The sequence below is a fragment of the Camelus ferus genome, chromosome 25 (genome assembly GCF_009834535.1).
Source record: "Camelus ferus isolate YT-003-E chromosome 25, BCGSAC_Cfer_1.0, whole genome shotgun sequence".
Lineage (NCBI taxonomy): Eukaryota > Metazoa > Chordata > Mammalia > Artiodactyla > Camelidae > Camelus > Camelus ferus.
This window is the reverse complement of record NC_045720.1, coordinates 23,458,955-23,471,546: the sequence shown is the minus strand read 5'-3', so window position 1 is coordinate 23,471,546 and position 12,592 is coordinate 23,458,955. Positions and strand designations below refer to the sequence as shown.

The 12,592-nt window shown below is 39.5% G+C and overlaps 1 protein-coding gene across 5 annotated transcripts in view; it reads right to left on the bottom strand.

The window, feature by feature from the left end:
- SYBU (syntabulin) overlaps positions 1-12,592 on the bottom strand; it is a 104,264-nt gene that overhangs the window by 69,945 nt on the left and 21,727 nt on the right. The window contains exon 1 of one of the 5 annotated variants that reach the window (XM_032467663.1): positions 109-513. The exons of 3 other annotated variants lie outside the window; for them this stretch is intronic. In XM_032467663.1, the coding sequence (XP_032323554.1) occupies positions 109-297 (189 nt within the window). In that variant the 5' untranslated portion in view covers positions 298-513. Of the gene's footprint in view, positions 1-108; positions 514-12,592 lie in introns of those variants that run through there. One more of the 5 variants, XM_032467662.1, reaches the window with a different exon arrangement.

Genomic DNA, 12,592 nt, shown 5'->3' with positions numbered 1-12,592 from the left:
TCACAGAAAAGACAATACAAACACACAGCCAAAGAGAAAACGTCTGAAACCATGCACCCAAGATACCTCACGGCCAGTCCCCTGCATCCGCTCTTTCTCACAGCTCACCTGCGTGTGCTGGGGGCTTTCTCGGACTTCGGCAGGGCTGACAAAGCACCAGCTCCTAATCCTATCAGCTGGCGAGCCAAAGCTGCCGTCTGTCTCAGTGACCCGATGTTGGGTGATCTGCACAGCAACAAGGAGCAGCTGACGTGCTTTACAAACGTCATGAAGAAAAGAAACTGCATTCTGGGGCATCCTGGGATTTTTTTTTCTTTTTTTTTATGGTGGGGTAGAGACCTGTATTTTTCTTACCACGGAGAGAGCTGCCCGTTTTCCCGTAAAGGCATGTGTGAGTGATCAACCCTCCTCTTATTGTATGTGTGTTGTTGTTACTATATGGTTAAGGGATTTTGATGTTGTAAAACTGTAATGGGTAGAATTCTGCAAGATCTCTCCCTGAAGAGGGGGCCCAGAGACTACCTGAGGCAGACAGGGTAGTGGGTGAGGCCAGGCTGGCTTGAACATTCACTGGGTTCAGACTGAGTCAATGATCTCTGCTCCACAGATGTGTTTTCAGAGACATCTCTCAGATGAAGGACAGGAATGAAGGGAAAGTCCAGGTAAGGTGGTACAGGTTGGGGATGGGAGCTTTGGAGGATGGTTAGGATACAGTCTTCTGCTTGCTGGACAGGGGAGCAGACATGAGGTAATCCTCCCCAAATGCTGTCCACTGTTTGTGATCTTTTGTCCACTTGTGAGAATAGGAGATGATATTAGCCAAAGACAGAAAGAAGTATGGTGATTGTACTGAACAAACGGGGGATACATGGATGGACAAGTAGGTGTATAATTTTCAGGACAGTAGATTAGAATGACTGGAATTAAGATGCTCTGGAAAGTACAGTTGTAAAAAAGTAAGAGAAACTGAACCTTGAACTTAACAAAATGTTTCGTACAATGGGACAAGACAAGCAGATCTGTGGGTTTACAGACTTACAGAAAAGGGAAATAAAGTCATCTTTGTATCTAAGGTAGGCATAGGATGGCCTAAATCCAGAGGCTGAATTCTGGGCCTAAGAGAAAAGCACCTTCCTCTCCCAGGAGACCAAGAGACCAGAAAGTATGGCAAAGACAGGGCATTTGAAAGCTGCCTGAACCCAGTGGGGCAGCTCACTACCTAGAGGGAAGATGAGTGAAGGCTGAGATCCTCCTCCGACTTGGCAGTGGCAGAACAAGTACCTCAGGTTTCAGGTTCTGAGGGACTCATTCATCATCCACAGCAGTCTAGGCTTAGAAAAGAAATTTATAATCTGGGTTCCCAGAAAGCAGATCTGTGACTAGATTTGAGTTACATAAAGATAAAAGAATCTGTTCTCATATAATTTATCTCCATGACTTTGCATTTGTTTTCCCTTCAACTTTAAATATTCTTTTTTAATTTTAAAAAGTAATTCTGCCTTTATTTCTGATAGAAGATTGGGGGGAAGAGGAGGATTTTTGAGATCGTCTACTCGAAGGGCAAGAGCAATATTGCAAAGTGGAGCAGAGCGCCCCTAGAGGCCAACTACTATGATGGCAGCTAGAGGAGCCAAGGGGAAACGTGGAAGCGGGAGCCCGCTGATCTGCTGGCTGGGGCTGGAGGGGTTACCTCTGCTGTTGTGGAGCAGAGGAGACTTCTGATGGCTGCTTTATTCCCACCTCCTAGGCCATTCCTGGGACCCATTTTCCTTTATCACCCCGTATCTTGTGACCTAGTGAGTACATTTAGCCCTTGCTATGTACTTGTTGATCCTCTCCAATCCACTGGAGAAAAAAATCTGTTAAGAAGATGAGTTCAGAATTTGGGGATCTGGCCTATGTTGTTTATCTGCCCATGTGTCCTCTCTAGCTATTTCTAGAATGCTGTTTCATTAAAGAGAAAACAAATGCTTTAAAAAGATAATTTTAATATTTTCTTTTTAAAGGTACTAAAACCACACTGTCAAAATTCTGGCAAATAAAAGAAAAATATTACTCATCATCTCATTGTCCAAACGCCATTATCCATATTCCTTCTGTTAGCATTTCTGTGTATTTGCTCTCAGGCTTATCTACTGTGCATCAAAAACAGTACTGTTAAAATGAGAATACGATTCTAAGTGACATACAGCATTTTAGGCCTTTGACGCCATCACGTCTGGCTGTTTCTGGATGGCTGCGGTAGGCTAGCATGCATACCCAGTGTTCTCCCATGAAGTTACTCACCTCCTGTTTGTCTTCTGATTGGGTGCTAATCTGATATAAGAGGCTCTCAGCACATTAACAAACAGCTGAGGCTGCTGTTGGAAGCTCAGAGCACAAGGATGGCTTCCCAGGTCCCTGGTGCTTACTGTATGGGCCATGAGTTTCAGGAAGCACCGGTAGGGGAGAATCAGCAAACTCCAGACTGGAGAAATAACCTCAACTCAGAGGTTGGTAGCAAAACACCTGAGTCCCTTTCTATTCAGAAGTCCAGCTACTGGCTTGCCATCATGTGATGCTAATTCAAGGGAGAGCAAGAAAGTGAAATGAGGTTCCCGAAGTCTGCAGAGCTCCAGAATGGAAAAATGCAGTTTAATAAAGGACATGGATTCTCAAGTTCTGCAGGCCTAGATCTGAGTCCGTCTTTACCTCTTTCTGACTGTCACCTTAGACAAGCTGTTGAGCCCCTCAAGGACTCAGCAGGTGATAAGTGTGTGCTAGTTAAATAAAGAAGGAAGATTGGAAAGAAGAAAGGAAAAACGGGAGGAAAGAAGGAAAGAAGAGAGATCAGGTTGCACCAGTTAATGTCTCTGGGCAAATTAACATCTCTGATCCTCATTTTTCTCACCTATAAAACGGGCTTAACAACAGTAATTAGTTCATAATACTGTTGTAAGGATCAGACAAGAATACATGCAAAGCCTACCATTTATGTCTGGCACATAGCTGAAGCCTAATAGGCATCCTCTCTCTCAGGTCCAAACCATTCCAGTCACCACTGCTGCCTCCTGCTTGCTTGTTTCACATTCTCCTCATCCTAAAGATTTTTATTTTAACTGCCATTAAAAGGAAATAATTAATTTTTCCCAGATGGCTTATGAGATACAAAGTGAGAAGCTTAATTTTTCCTTAGAAAAGAAGTTGACAGGACTTTTCCTCCCAAGGGCAGATGGAAAGGTTAGAGTAAACAGCATGATAAATGGCCAAATACCTTTCATTCATTCATTCATACATACATTCATACACACATTCATACATTCGTTCATCCATTAATGTTTATTTTGTTTCTATTCTGAGTCAGACACTGGCTTAGGCACTGGTTCTAGAGGATTCAAAGATGAACAGTGTTTCCCCAGGTATCTCATGGCCATAAGCTGTTACAGCATGCATTGTGTTAACACCACATCAGATGAGTGACCTGAGGGCTTGCCAGTCTAATCTGGGTTCTGAGAGTTCCAGGGGTGAGTTTTGAGGTAAATTTTGAGTGTTGAAAGGGTACTATTATAATTTTGGCTCCTTCAGAATTTTTTTCTCTTTCTCTTTCCTCTCCTCTCCACCCTCCGCCCCCCCCCCCTCCACTTTGTCCTCCTTCCCCCTCCACCTTCTTTCCACTCTGAGAGACTTCTGCTGCCCTACATACTGGTCTCCAGTGGACTGCTGAGAGAGAAGTTTTGGACTCCCCCTTGAATCTTTACTGCCTGACTAACCTTCTGGAAGAAAGGGATTTTGTCTCAGGGTTTTAGTTACCTAGCACAGCACCACACACAGTACCTGGTGCTTCAATCAGTTATTTTACTAATTAGCAATTATTTAAAATTTCAACAACACCATGTTATACTGCCACCTATTGGTTCGTTAGTAAATTATTCTTCTCACAGATAAAAGTTTGGTTTGCAACAAACCAAAGTAGTGGCTTTATTCAAACTTTCAGAAAACTGTCAAAGTTTAAGGCTACACATAACTGAGTACCAATGAATGGAATCAATATTCAGTAAGTACAGGATAATGAGCATATGAAAGACAATAGTTCCAACCTCCTTTCTTTTGCTTTACCTGCTGAGCCAGTGTAAACAAGCAAGGTAAGTCATATTGTAAGTCATATGCAGTCATATAGTAACGCATACTCAGACAGTCTATCTCTTCTATTCCAAGGTCTATTTTTTAAATTAATAGGCTTTATTATGTTTTTTTTTAGCAATTTTAGGTTTATAGAAAAACTAAGCAGAAAGAGTTCCCATATACCCTTCACCAATATCTATTTTTTAATCTTCAGATATCATCCATCCCCTGTGCACCTGATTAATGAAGTATAATTATACTCTGCTTCTACAGAAGGTGCAAGTAAGTGCCCTCACCTCTTCCCCTGCCGTTCCCCATACCCTGACCTGTTTGGTTTGCCTCCAAAGTCCAGAACTTCTGGATATTTCTTGGGTGGTCTTACCAGCACTACCTCCCCTCTGGCCTGGAGCTGAGTGTGGAGGAACCACACAACCCCACAGATGAATGACACTGCCAGCACTCGCCCTGTAACTGCAGCGGGGTCTCAGGGCTGCTTGCAATCATTTATGCTCCCTAGACAGTGTTCTCTCTTACTCTGTACAGGGTCTGTTTGAACCCTTCTCTGCACTTCCAACCTACCAGCCTACCCACCTCATCTCATGTTCTGCAAATGCCCTTCTCTCCTGGTTGACTGACAAAATAGAAGCTATTAAGGGAATTCTCTCGATCTCTGGCCTTCAAACCTATAAATTCACCTGCCTCCACCCCATCCTTTCCACATCTGGTCCTGTAGAGTGGAAGTTGTCCCTATTCTGGACAACCTGGGCTTTGGATTCTACCCTTTTCCAACTCTTAAGGAAAGTTATCCCATCAGTTAGTCCTTCTAACTCTCCAGGTTTCTTTTTCCTTATCTGCAAAATGAGGAACCACAGTGAACATAAGAGGAGTTAATATATGTGAAGAACTTGGAAGAACGCCTCGTATATTTTAAGCATTCAGTGAGTGTTAGCTGTTATTATTAGCTATTATTCTTTTTTTTGATCACTTTAACCTACTTTCTATCAGACACTTCACATCAGCATTTAAATATGCTGAAACCTTTCCCACCCAAGGAAATAAATAATTCCCTGAACTCTTGTATTTTTCTAGTAATACCCAGTGGCTTCTCCCCATTCATCATACAACTTTTCTTAGAAAAACAATAAAAACTATATTCCCACGTCTCACACCCTCCCTGCTCCACTCAAGTACCTGTACCCACCCTGCTACCAAACAGCTCTTGCCCAAAGTCACAAATTACTACCATGCGGTTAAATCTACTGGCTAGTTTTTATCTGAATCTTGATCTCTCATCAGTCTTTGGCATAAACACTGCCACATTTTTGAAAACCACTTTCCTTCTGTAACACAACCCTCCTGTTCTTTCCTGCTGACCCTCTTTCTGACTTTTAGGCCATTTCTTAAACATTGGTGTTCCTTAATTTCTAACTTTGATCCTCCTATGTTTTCATCCTACCTTCCCTCCCTAGGTAACATCTTTCTTTTCCATTGCTTCAACTACTATTTATATGCAGATCATCCATAAATTCTATAAATCTTTATTCCGTAACTATCCCAAAATCCACCTGGATTGCTCAACTTTTATAACTCACAGGGTCAACAAACTCACTATATTACATACTGAATTCACCACACTGCCTCTAAAAGCTGATCTCTCCCGTGTTCCCTAAGTTAATAAACGCTATCGTCATGCAGACTCAGGAAGCTGGGTGACACTCTCAACTCGTCTCTCTCCCTCACCTTTACGACAACTTGGAACCTAACCCATATCTGCACTACCTCTTAATTATCTTTAAAATGTGTTCATTTCTCTTCCATTTCTTGCTGCCTGCACTTCTAACCTGGCATACAGACTTGTTCCTTCAGTACATTTTTAAACAGTGGCCAGAATGATGTTATTAAAGTGTAAATCTGATCACCCCCGACTCTGTATCCCTTGGCCCCAGTTGAAACCCTTCAGTGCTCATCACTGCCCTCAAGATAAAGTTCATACACTAACTTACGGCCTACAAGACCTGTGGTGACTCAACTCTTGCATTCTACCTTTGACTTTCACCAGTGTTGTTCCTTCTATTCACAACACTTCCCAACCTCAAACCTCCATCTCCCACCACCACTACCGTCCAGTTCCTGTTGCCCTCCAGATGTGCTCACTGGAAAAGCCGATTCGTTAAGAGTCATGGAATTTACTCCAGTCTTGAGTGTGAAACAAAAGACAATGATTTCTGACTTTGAAATTCTTTCTGCTGGAACTACATGGGTGTATAGTATTAAGGAAAGATAAAACCATATTAAAGATATGATAAACACGAAAGGCTGTGTTAGCTCTTGGGTTTGTAGCATGAGTTGAAGAACAATTCAAAAGAATTTTTTAGTGATCAAGTGAAATAATGACTTCCAAATTGATATAACTTGAAAAGCTTCTGCCACAGAAAATACATACATTTCATCTTATTTATTATTAAATATTAATCTTAGCTTCATTATTTTAATGAACCCACTTCTCTTGAGTGAGAATTCAAAGAATTCTCTGAAAAAGTATTCCCATGATTCTTTCTTAGTTTTTCCTGCTGTTTTCCCCCTACCATTTATTTGACTTATTAAAATAGAAAACAATTCTAGATTAGGATTTATTTTTCAAAAAACAATGGCATCTATATTTTAAAATATTCATGTTTGCATTGCTTTATTTTTATTATTATTTTCTTTATAAATAAACTCAGGAGAATGCAACTTCTTCAAATGCTTATCAGATTTAAGCAGATCTGTTTTGAGACTTGTAAAAATTTATAATAAGTAGTAACTTGGGCAAGAGAATATTAAAAAACTCCATGATACAAACCCTTTTAAAACACACTTGAGAGCAGCTGATTTCCTAATGCTTGAGTTACTAAGTATAGAAGTGTGACTTGTTAAAACCAATGTGCTTATAGCTCCCATGGTAAATAACTGTTTTTTCCGTATAAATTACTACTTTTTTCTGCCTTCGCTAATGTCAGTATTCCTCTCCACAGAGTTCTAAATTCAGAAACACCTCTCTAGGAAAGGACTGTGAAATGTGGCAAATGGGGAGTAAGTATAGACTTAGGAACTTTCCGGTTCTCATTTTTGGCTTTTAATCATGCAATAAGGGAGATCTGACAAACACTGTTTTAAAATAAGATTATTCATCACTAAACATCATGGAGCTGAAGCAAATAATAATTAGGCAGTTTCCATAATGGTCACCTAAGAATTGCCTTTCAGAGTTATACTTTCACGGCTGCAAATCCTATCTTGTGAATGCCAGACTTTTTATAAGTAAGTGATTTCATTTATCCAACAAATATTCACTGATTCCTTGGCTATATACCAAGAACTCCAGGAAGTACTGGGAGAAATTTAAGTAGTTTGCGTCGGTAGCAGGAACAGATGTGATTTTTTATCTCACTCGGTGCCGTCGCACAGGGCCCCAAGCAGTGTTTAGACTGTTGTACGGCCGCGGAGAATAAAGGCAGAATGGTAAACTCCACCCAAATACTAAGCCATGCTGCATCCTTTTGGGCAACTTTTAAGTAACAAAATAAAATATGATCACTTTAACACTTACAGGATAATGGCATGACCTGTTTAATATTAAGACTTTGATTTCTAGCTTTAAGCTATATTTTAAGATAAAGCAAGAATGAAAACACAGAAAAACAAACATAACAAAAGAATGCTACTTATCAATATAGGCCACATGCTGTATTTTTCTTTATAATTAAGAAATATGGTCAAGTGAAAATCGAGCAAGTTTCCCTCCCGCTCCCCTCTCCCCCTGCGCCCTTGGCCAAATCCCTTGAATTCCTTTCCCACAGGGTACTCCTGTTCCTACAAACATTAAAAATTAAATGGACACGCAACAACCCCTTAATGGTAGGAAATGTACTCAGTTCATTTTACTTTGCTACTTTGGCTCTATTATTATGCTTTACTATAGATAGATTAATCGCTTATCCATAATTTACAAACAAAGCCAGAGATAATGGGGGCTTGAGCAGAAAATCCTGTTTCTTTTTTACCAGAAGGAATATGGCTGTCCTTCAAAACGGAGGTTTTCTTTTTCTGAGGGTCTTTTGCCAAAGGGAATTTGTTTGTCCTGGTGAGCTTTAATTAGAAAAAGTTGACAGCAGGCCTGTAGTTTCATACTCCTGGCATTGGGCCTTCCGTAGAAATGTGCATTAGATATTCAAGCCCTTTCTCAAGCATTCTATTTCTGTAACCTGACTTCATCCGTTCCTTTCCACTGTTGCCATTGAAACTGGAAATGACTGCGGAATACAAATCATATGATAAATATCGGGGAATATGTCTTTGTAGTTTTTCAGCACCACTGCCAAACTTCTTGCCTGGAGAGCTGTGTGAGGCTTTTCAGCCTGAAACCTTTGAGCAATCCCATTCTCGAGCCAACTGGGAAGTGTCCACGTGATTTTATTGCAGCAGCTCTTCAAAGGGATTAATAAACATTTCAAGTTCTTTGACTGCATATGCTTTTAAGGCACGCTCGGTGTTGGTCCTCTATTTATATTTGATAATTTAAAACAACCAGGATGCATCTTCTTTACAAAGATCTCCAAAATGTGATGCCCCCACTTTTGAATAACGTTATTATAAATGAGCACTCTTTTCCTAAAGTTTTCCATCACAACACTATCCGCCATTTGGTCTGATCCTACCGGAAGGTGCTGCCTCTGGGTTTCTTTCCGCATTCACCGGTAAGTCACTGAGTGCAAGACAATGGCATTTGGAGAGTAGGTTTTCACATTTCAGTGGTGAGTAGGGCTAGGGGCACATTCTAGGCTAGTTAGCAACGTCAGATAGCTCTGGATTCTCATTTGCAGGCCTGAACTTGGGATTTTCCCACAGACCATGCTTTAAAACAGGGGCTCTCACACAGAAAGCATGAGGAGGGCCCTGTCTGCCCTGTTTTTATGCTCGAACTGGTGCATTCCACCTGCTTTCTTAAGTGTTGTTAAACAGTCTTCTACAAATTCTGCTAAAATTTTAATTCACAGTGACAAGTGAGGGCTATTTGATATTAGGTATAAAGAGAAGTGTGGCAAAAATGTCAACAAAGCCAGTGTTTTAAACATGTTCAAAGAAGCTAGCTCTCCAAGTGGTGACTAAGACAAAGGTATTGAAACTCAGAAGGGCATTTCCTTCTTGAGCAGGTCAGGAATTTCTCTCTTTATTTGAAGATGAGAGCCAATACTGTCACCCATTAAACCAATAATTTTTAAAATTTTGGTTTATATTTATTTTATTTGAATTCAATCTTTTTCTTTTTTAAAAAAAATTTATGTATTTATTTTATAATATATTTTTTAAATTGAAGTATAGTTGATGTACAATATTATATGTTACAGGCATACAATATAGTGATTCACAGTTTTTAAAGGTTATACTCCATTTTCAGTTATTACAAAATATTGGCTATATTGCCCATGTTGTACAATACATCCTTGTAGCTTATTTCATACCTGATAGTTTGTACCTCTTAAACCTCCACCTCCCCCTTCCCACCCCCTTCCCAAAACCAATATGCTTTTTATTTACATCCACTCCAAGCTCTGACATTGTGTTAAGAATTATATTTTCTTCAAACCTTGCACTCACCTGCTTGGCCTCTTTTGAACTCAGTAATTTAACATTTGGCAAAGGAGTCTTATCCACACAGAACATATACATCATTTTGCCATCATTTGTATTTTCAGATCCATTCATAAAGACGGAAAAGTACTGGATTTGCTCTACTTCTAGTGAGTGACCATTAGCTCATGTTTGACAACTTCCCCAATGACGTGGGTGAGACTTATGTTTGCTTTCAGCAAAGTGGTCTTGTCCAAGTCTGTTCCATGATGGACTCCCAGTTGGGTGATGAGAGAAAATTAGCCAAGTGAATTTCCAGTATGGCCATTGTGTTTCCCAGTATAGCAATAACACACAACTTGACGATCTGCTGCCTCTTGTTCGTCCCTGAACCTATCAGACTTCTATTCATGATCACCAAATAGAAGTTCTCCAGTGTAACAGGGGTAGAGACTTTCAAAGCCAATAGCTTTTTGTTGCATTTCACTGCCTATGTGTTTATTTACATTGTCCTTTTCCAACAAGGAGCCCACGATGTCAACAAAAGCAGCACTACATTTTACAGTGGCCCAATCTGAATTTGTTCTTTTGTGCAGAGAATAAGCAGTAAGTTTTACCAGTCACAACCCCATCACCAGATTCATGAGAGCCCTTCACCCCTGACTGTCATTTTTAAACTCTCCCCACACCAAGAGCCATTCTGTTCTTTTCATTTAGCTATTTCCTTCTCTTCCAAATCATAAAGCTCTTTGTCAAGCCCTATAATTAGGTGTAATCTTGTGAACTGTCAGCATGAGAAGGGAAAAATATATATTTACTATTCATTACTTTTAGAAACAGAGGTAGGTGTTTTTGTATAGCTGCTTCTCAAAGTCAACTTAAAAAAATTATATTGATAAGATCCTAAGTACATTTGTCATGTGAAAATATAAATGCTGCATGGAAAAGGACAAAAAATAATTTTGCTTCTCTATCAACCTGAATGTTGATGAATCAAGCAGCCAATTAGTTAATCATCCAAATAGTTCTGATGAAATGACTCTAAAATACGCCTAATTCTGAGCCATCTTCTGGCACTATCCATTTGGCTTCATTTATTTTAATAAGAAATAGACAGAAAGACATTTTTCTACTTGATTTCAAGTTTAAACTAAAACCAGAACCATATATTTTGTTTACAAATCTGAAAGTAGAAACTCTTCTTGCTAGGCTAGGAAGGAAGTTGGTCCACAGTTACCTACAAATTCTTTCTTTTTTTTCTATTTACTTTTATAATGAATGGGTCCATCAGCATGGTGATGAGCAGTTACAAGTTATTTTAACATCTACTTAGTTATTTATATCAATGGGAAAGATGAGTATATCACAAACTTTCTGGACCGAGTACTTGGCTGTTAGTATTGTCTTATCTCAAATAATCCAATTGTGGTTCCCAACTGTTATCTGATATTTCAGTATTCACCCTCACCATTTTTTCAATGCAAAAGTTTATTTCTCATGGCCTAAATGAGAATGTATTTCCAAATGTCACGTGGCCAGCCTGTTTGTAAAATTATTATCTAATCAAGCAGAAGAAAACTTTTAATTCAAGGTTAAAGAAAACAATAAAGTGATTTAACATGAAAATATAAGAATTAAAAATAAGTTAAAAGCAATAACCTAAATAAAAATAAATAAGATATACTAATTAACATTTTCTACTCACTTGACAAGGATTCATAAATATTTCTGACATTACTATTTGACTCTAATCTACAAATTAAATTTCTCACTAAGCAAATGTTTATTGGGTATATATTCTGACTCAGATACTACTTTTACTTTTATTTATTCATTTTTAATGGAGGTCCTGGGGATCGAACCCAGGACCTTGTGCATGCTAAGCATGCGCTCTACCTCTTGACCTACTCCCCTACCCGCTACTTTTACTTTTGACAAATACAAGGGAGGTCCTCATTCCACAATGAGTGGAGCTTGAAAAAATATGAATTGCTTTGATAAAATATATACAGAAAGGAAATTCTGGAAACATACAGAGAACACAGATAGTGGCTTATTCTAGAAATACTGTAAAATTCTCCCTGTCAGATCCCAAGAAGCATAAGAAAAAACAGAAGGTTGACGCTAAGGTAATTAAAAGGAAAAAAAGAAACTAAAATAGTGAAAAAAAAAAGGAGTAAGGAAATTGCATGAGGAGACTAAATCTTCAGGAATTCAAATACAGAAAGGGAATGGCTGAGTGGGTTTGGGACAGAAGTGTGCACACCATCTGGGGTACAGACACAGTGATCTCAAACTCATCCACTCAGCACATGCTGGAAAATGAATATTGAGGAAGCACCTCCTGACTCCTGAGAAAGTTATGACAAAGTCAGTCTTCTCCAAAGGGCAGAGGAATTCTCTGGCTGAGGTGGAGAACGGTTAAAGAAACTACTGGGGATGGAAAGAAAATGCTTAGGTGACAATTTGTAAATAAAAATACGTTTAATTAAACCAGTGCCATAACTTAGCTCCTAAATCAGATGTCTGGCGCCACCTATATAAATGCAGTGGGACGAGGGACCCACAGTGCAGGTTCCGACAGCAGCGTCCTCCTTTTGTGCACAGTGCATGGAAACAGGATGCGTTTTACATGAGCCTGGAGGACACAGGATAATGTTAACTCAACAAAATGGAGAAATGGCTTTCCAGAATCTTCTGCCAAAGAACTGCAGACAGAAGTTCATGCTGATGGTATAAGAAGCAAACTAGAATATGATAGAGCTGCCTCTTCCCCCAGTAGGAACTTTTCATCAGCTCTATTACCAAGTGAAAACGATGGAGAACAAGTTACAAATACCAAGGGTGGGTGCTCAAATGTTTTGCCATAATAGGGATGTGT